Source organism: Clinocottus analis, unplaced genomic scaffold (assembly GCF_023055335.1).
Source record: "Clinocottus analis isolate CAN_PGR_092001 unplaced genomic scaffold, fCliAna1.0.p SCAF_406, whole genome shotgun sequence".
Classification (NCBI taxonomy): Eukaryota; Metazoa; Chordata; class Actinopteri; order Perciformes; family Cottidae; genus Clinocottus; species Clinocottus analis.
Window position 1 is genome coordinate 1 of NW_027176161.1, and position 7,500 is coordinate 7,500.

Genomic DNA, 7,500 nt, shown 5'->3' on the forward strand with positions numbered 1-7,500 from the left:
TCTACAATGTGGACTCTTCAGAAGATCAGTCAGAACCTTCACGTCTGAATCCTGCAGCTCGTTGAAGAATAGATTCAGTTCTCTCAGACTGGAGGGGTTTGACTTCAGAGCTGATCCCAGAGAAGAACAGCCTTCCTCTGTGATACCACAGTTATACAGACTGCAAACACACGAAACAACACGCACTATTGATACACAATGATTTAAATCCTGATTCCAGTCAAATGAGTTATTCCTATTCATCAAGTATAATATATATATATATATATATATATATATATATATATATATATATATATATATATATATATATACATATATATATATATATATTATAACATTCATTAAGTATATATATATATATATATATATATATATATATATATATATATATATATATATATATATATATTATAACATTCATTAAGTATATATATAATATTTAAGTATAGTACAGATAGTATACTCATCAATACTCGTTGTGTCTCTTTGTGTAACATTGTGTAGCTGAAGGACAGGGGGCCCTGACACTCAGAACATGTAACACTTGATGGATCAATATGTAGATAAATCAATAGAGTTATTGATTTAACATGAAAGTGCTACACTAGCAGCAGACAGTGAACCCACCTCAGAGTCTCCAGTCTACAATGTGGACTCTCCAGTCCAGCAGACAGCAGCTTCACTCCTGACTCCTGCAGGTCGTTTCTACTCAGATCCAGTTTTCTGAGACTGGAGGGGTTTGACTTCAGAGCTGATCCCAGAGAAGAACAGCCTTCCTCTGTGATACCACACAATGACAGACTGCAAACACACAAAACAACACACAGAGTTATTATATTGATACACAATGAATTATTATTTTTCATCATAACCTTGAGTGGCTTTTATTTTGGTTCCATCTTCTTTTGTAAAACAGACATTTTGAAAATATTTCCTTTTTAATTTTCCAGACTTTAATGCAGATCAGAAACTATTTAAAGTTATTTAAAAATACCAAATGTTCTGCAAAAAAAACCAGTATCAAAATTATTTTTAAAATTACTTTAACAGTTATTTATTAAAAATGATTAAGCTTTGGTTCTTTCCGTGAAATTAAATTACTTATTTTTTCCTGATGAACATTGAGTCACTCAATATATATATATATATATATATATATATATATATATATATATATATATATATATATACAATAGTATATATATATATAACAATAGTATATATATATTATATATATATATATATATATATATATATATATATATAACAATAGTATATATATATATATATATATATATATATATATATATATATATACTATTCATTAAGCATAATATGAATATAATATTCATCCAGTATAATATATAAATAATATTCATCAAGTATAGTACAGATAGTGTACTCATTAATACTTGTTGTGTCTCTTTGTGTGACATTGTGTAGCTGAAGGACAGGGGGCCCTCACGCTCAGAACATGTAACACTTGATGGATCAATACATAGATAAATCAATAGCGTTCTTGATTAAACATGAAGGTGCTACACTAGCAGCAGACAGTGAACCCACCTCAGAGTCTCCAGTCTACAATGTGGACTCTCCAGAAAACCACTCAGCAGCTTCACTCCTGAATCCTGCAGCTCGTTTCTACTCAGATTCAGTTTTCTCAGACTGGAGGGGTTTGACTTCAGAGCTGATCCCAGAGAAGAACAACTTTCCTCTGTGATACCACAGCCTGACAGACTGCAAACACACAGAGTTTATTATATCGATACACAATGAATCTCTTTTTTTTTTTACCACAAACTTGAGTGGCTTTTATTTTGGTTTCATCATCTTTTATAAACAGACATTTTGCAATTTTTTTTTAAAAAATTTTCCAGACTTCAATGCAGATCAGAAACTATTTAAAGTTATTTAAAAATACCAAATGTTCTGAAAAAAAGACAGCATCAAAATTATTTTTTAATTACTTTAACAGTTATTCGGTAAAAATGATTAAGCTTTGGTTCTTTACGTGAAATTAAATTCCTTTTTTTTTCCTGATGAACATTGAGTCACTCAATAAACATTACATATATTATACTTAACAATTATTTATATATATACTATTCATTAACTATAATATAAATATAATATTCATCAAGTATAGTACAGATAGTATACTCTTCATATACACGTTGTGTCTCTGTGTGACATTGTGTAGCTGAAGGACAGGGGGCCCTCACACTCAGAACATGTAACACTTGATGGATCAACACGTAGATAAATCAATAGAGTTATTGATTAAATATGAAGGTGCTACACTAGCAGCAGACAGTGAACCCACCTCAGAGCCTCCAGTCTACAATGTGGCCTCTCCAGTCCAACAGACAGCAGCTTCACTCCTGAATCCTGCAGCTTGTTTCTACTCAGTTTCAGTTCTCTCAGACTGGAGGGGTTTGACTTCAGAGCTGATCCCAGAAAAGAACAGCCTTCCTCTGTGATACCACAGTCTGACAGACTGCAAACACACAGAACAACACACAGAGTTTATTATATTGACACACAACGAAACATTATTTTCATTGTAAACATGAGTGGCTTTCATTTTGGTTTAATCTTCTTTTGTAAACAGACATTTTGTTAAAATCATGTCACTGTAAACACATTTAAATCTTGATTCCAGTGAAATGAGTTTTTTCCAGTGCAGTAGAAGCTCTAACAAACTAAAAGCAGGACTTAAAGCATCCTGGTTCCCTGAAAGCAGGAGGGCCAAAGAATGTTCATGTTGGTTGGACAAGACCTACAACACTTTCATCCCCAGCAGGATAGTGGCCAGTTCACCATTCAGTTCACAGCGTTATGTCGAAAAGCATATCACAGAGACACAAGTAGACATTGTCCACAGCAACATGTTGGGAACACCAGCACTAACTTAGTATATCAGACACTTATCATCATCTTTGTGGTAAATCAGCTGATCCTGACCTGAGAGTCTCCAGTGTACAGTGTGGACTCTCCAGTCCAGCAGACAGCAGCTTCACTACTGAGTCCTGCAGCTTGTTTTCACTGAGGTCCAGCTGTTTCAGACTAGAGGACTGAGAGCTGAGCACTGAGGACAGAGCTTCACAGCTTCTGTTTGAGAGGTTACATCTACTCAGCCTAGGGGAGAAACAGAGATAAATACAAACAAAATGTTGAATCAAAGTAAAATATCAAAGACATCATGTTAAAGTATCCATAATGTGTCCACCTACACAGCTTTGTTGGAGGCTTTGACCACTGGCAGCAGCCTTAGAAGAGCCTCCTCTGAACCAGAGTATTTCTTCAGGTCAAACACCTCCAGATCCTCTTCTGATGACAGTAAGATGAAGACCAGAGCTGACCACTGAGCAGGAGACAGTTTATCTGTGGAGAGACGTCCTGACCTCAGGGACTGTTGGATCTCCTCCACTAGAGAAGCATCATTCAGTTCATTCAGACAGTGGAACAGATTGATGCTTTTCTCTGGAGACACTTTCTTATTGATCTTCTTCTTGATGTACTGGACTGTTCTCTGATTGGTCCCTGCGCTACTTCCTGTCTGTGGCAGCAGACCTCGTAGGAGATTCTGATTGGTCTCCAGTGAAAGACCCAGGAGGAAGCGGAGGAACAAGTCCAGGTGTCCATTAGGACTCTGTAAGGCCTTGTCCACAGCACTCTGGTAGAGATGTTTTGCTTCAGGTTTATTTCTGGTGACTTTAGACCACAAAGTTGTTTCTGCCATCAGGTTGACACCAGAGTTGATGAAGGTCAGATGGACATGAAGAGCAGCCAGAAACTCCTGAACACTCAGATGGACGAAGAAGAAGACCTTCTCATTGTACAGTTCTTCCACATTTTTGAAGATCTCTGTGAACACTCCTGAGTACACTGAGGCTGTTTTGGGATCGATGCCACACTTTGACAGATCGGATTCATAGAAGATCAGGTTCCCTTTCTGCATCTGATCAAAAGCCAGTTTTCCCAGAGACTCGATCATCTTCCTGCTCTCTGGACTCCAGTGTGGATCTGTCTCAGCTCCTCCATCAAACTTGACCATCTTCACTTTGGCCTGAACCACCAGGAAGTGGATGTACAGCTCAGTCAGGGTCTTGGGCAGCTCTCCTCCCTCTGTGGTCTTCAACACAACCTGCAGAACTGTAGCAGTGATCCAGCAGAAGACTGGGATGTGGCACATGAGGTGGAGGGTTCTTGAGGTCTTGATGTGGGAGATGATCCTGCAGACCTGCTTCTCATCTCTAAACCTCTTCGTGAAGTACTCCTCCTTCTGTGTGTCAGTGAACCCTCCGACCTCTGTCACCAGGTCAACACACGTAAAAGGGATCTGATCAGCTGCTGCAGGTCGTGTGGTTATCCAGAGGCGAGCAGAGGGAAGCAGCTTCCCCTTGATGAGGTTTTTCAGCAGCACAGCCACTGAGGTGGACTCTGTGATGTCACTCAGGTCCTCATTCTTGTTGAAGTCCAGAGGAAGTCGACACTCATCCAGACCGTCAAAGATGAACAGAACTGGGAACTCTTTAAACGTGCAGATTCCTGCGTCTTTGGTTTCAGTGAAGAAGTGATGAACAAGTTCCACCAAAGTGAACTTCTCTTTTAGCCCATTCAGCTCTCTGAATGTGAATGGAAACATGAACTGGATGTCCTGGTTGGCTTTGTCTTCAGCCCAGTCCAGAGTGAACTTCTGTGTTAAGACTGTTTTCCCGATGCCAGCCACTCCCTTTGTCATCACTGTTCTGATTGGTTCCTCTGCTCCAGGTGAGGCTTTAAAGAGGTCTTCACGTCTGATGATGGTTTCTGGTCTGTGAGGTTTCCTGGATGCTGTTTCAATCTGTGTGACCTCATGTTCATTGTTGACCTCTGCAGTCCCTGTGATGTAGATCTCTGTGTAGATCTGGTTCAGAAGGGCTTGGTTTTCTTTTTTAGGGATCCCCTCAAACACACACTGGAACTTCTTCTTCAGGTTAGATTTGAGTTTACGCTGGCACTCATTAAGAATCTCTACAATAAAACAAAGATTAAAATCAATGAGGCGCTGTTAGTGAACAAAAGTAATTCCTCACAAGTGGACACATTTCTGTATTAATTAAATGTCTTCATCTCATTTGATAACTAAAGGCTCTGAATAGGTTCATGATCGTAAAATGACCTAATATCATTTCATGTGTCCATGAACTCAAACTTTGTTTGGTCGCTTGGTCTTTAAGGAGCAGCACAAGACATGAGTCTATCTCTGAGGATCATATTGAGACCTTTTGTGCTTTACTGATGTTTGTTGTAGTCTTTGTAATATGACACTTTGATCTTTATACCATGACTTACCTTCAGGTTCTAATATGTGTTTTGGTAACTTCGCCACGAGATCATTCTGATTTATTTTCTTTAAAACTATCCGGATCACTTTAATAGTGTATATGCTGTAGGTCTTGATCATCTGATCCACAGTTTTTGTCCGGTTTACACCCTCTAGTCGACTCTTTGGGATTGCTGGGAAGCCTTCTAGGACCTCCTGCTGCAGGAACCACTTGAATCTTTCAAAGTCCTCGGCTCCTAAATCCTCCAAAGTTCTGAGGAAGACCTCAATAGGTTTCTCCACCTCCATCTAAAATCCTGTAATGAAAGAATAGTTATCATGCTGTACATATTTACTGACAATAAGCCTTTTAAAGGAGAATATGAAGGTTAGGGTTTATTCCGTTCTTGGTCCTACCCACAGAAGGACCAAGACGCCCATCTGGACTTAGTGGACCCTTTTTGGGTCTGTCTGAGTGAAAGGTACCCCCGTCAAGGACCAACCAAGACCCTCACCAGGACTCAGTGGACCCTGGCTGGGTTAGTCAAAGTGATGTGACGTGTTGTTTTAATTTCATATGCTGGTAGATGCCTCCACCTTGGTCAACGCAACTTGAATTTCAATTCTCCACTCATCTAACCAGAAGTTTCTAACGCACTCTTACGGGCCCGGAGCAGACTGTGAACCAGGCTTCTAGCCTGCGGTTTTGCTTCACGTGTTCAGGGGCTTGAAAAGCACCGTTTCAAGCCAGGAAACGTCACTTTGGTTTTCATGAAGCTTCATGATGCTTAATACTAATATGGATCTGTGTAAAGTGGCTAATATTCCGATCCAATGAAGCTATAGTACAAAAATGATGAAAAAAAAGTCACAAATCAGGCTAATGATGACTAATCCAGGGCAATGAGATATAACTTATAAATAATTATCAGTAAAAAATCAGGCTGTCCAGCTATTTCAGAGTACCAGGGCTACCAAAACGACTGTAAAATAATAAACCAAAACTTAACTTTGCACTATCTTTACAGTGTGCCACTTTGATAAGGTACAACAAAAGTACGATTTCAACCCACTTCTTAGAAAAACAGTTACCGAGAGTTGAGAGCTGTCATTCACAAAGATAAATGCTCACGGTGAGCACTCCCTGGTCGGATTGCGAGGCAGTTAATAGGCAGTCTATGGACTGAATTAAATAACTAGACTAGTCTTAACTAGTCTCTCAGAGCGTTAACGAGTCTGTTCTCAGACCATTAGCTAGTCTCTCAGAGCGCTAGCTAGTCTCTCAGAGCATTAGCTAGTCTCTCAGAGTGTTATCTGCTCTCTGTCGTGATCGTAAGCCGTATCAACGTGTGACTGTACAGCAGGAACAGGGAACACAAACACATTATTCACCGCTGACATTCTTATCAAAAGTAATTTCCCCCAAAATATCAAAGTTTACAGAAAACATGTGTAAACTATTATATTGTGTACGTAAACAGCTGAGTCTTTTATTGTGGAGGGGGAAACGGAAAGAGAGGAGGATTTGTTCGAGTGAAAAGGAAGACAAGAATAAAGTGGTTGCCATCTTGTCTAACCTAACGGAGCAGCGCGTTGTTGTTTTATTATTATTATACAAGTATAGAAGCAAGAGAAACCCTCGGCTACACATGTTTGGTAACTGTAAAGCCTGAAATGACAACTAAAGGTCGCGCAATTTAAATCTACCTGTTATTTTGAGTGCGCACTGATATGGAACGCTCTGGTAAATGTGAACAAGTTGTACAGTACTTTATGGCTCAATACAGTACACCCCGTGACTCACTCTCAACCAATCAGAATGCTTGATTTAATCCACCCGTACTATCATGTGGGCGTAATGTCTCCTCACATAGCTGTTCTTGGGGGAGTACAGATTGTGTGTGTGTGTGTGTGTGTGTGTGTGTGTGCGTGTGTGTGACGCTTTTTATGGTTACTTATTGGCCTTCATCTGTCTTTATGGGCATTTCAGCAGTTGCGTTTCCCCATTGGGGATTAATAAAGTTTTCTAATCTAAAATCAGTTCAGATTGCACTTTGCACTTTTCACTGATGACTTGAACTCAGATTACAAACTGATGTTCAAACTATTTGAGAAACATTAACATTATATTCCTAAAGATCATTGTTCTTTATCGAAGAGAGAAATTCTTCTGCATAGAACAAAGA

The 7,500-nt window shown here is 39.1% G+C and overlaps 1 protein-coding gene across 1 annotated transcript; it reads right to left on the reverse strand.

Annotated features, from left to right (window-relative positions):
- Positions 1 to 6: 6 nt before the first annotated feature.
- LOC137801433 (NACHT, LRR and PYD domains-containing protein 3-like) lies at positions 7 to 5,623 on the reverse strand (the record flags this gene model as incomplete). The annotated part of the gene is made up of 7 exons (XM_068598840.1): positions 5,344 to 5,623; positions 3,240 to 5,022; positions 2,971 to 3,144; positions 2,330 to 2,503; positions 1,570 to 1,743; positions 631 to 804; positions 7 to 160 (listed from the first exon to the last, which is right to left on the reverse strand). Coding segments are annotated over exons 1-7 (2,913 nt in total), but the record flags the coding sequence as incomplete, so codon positions are not given.
- Between the last annotated feature and the right edge of the window lie 1,877 nt (positions 5,624 to 7,500).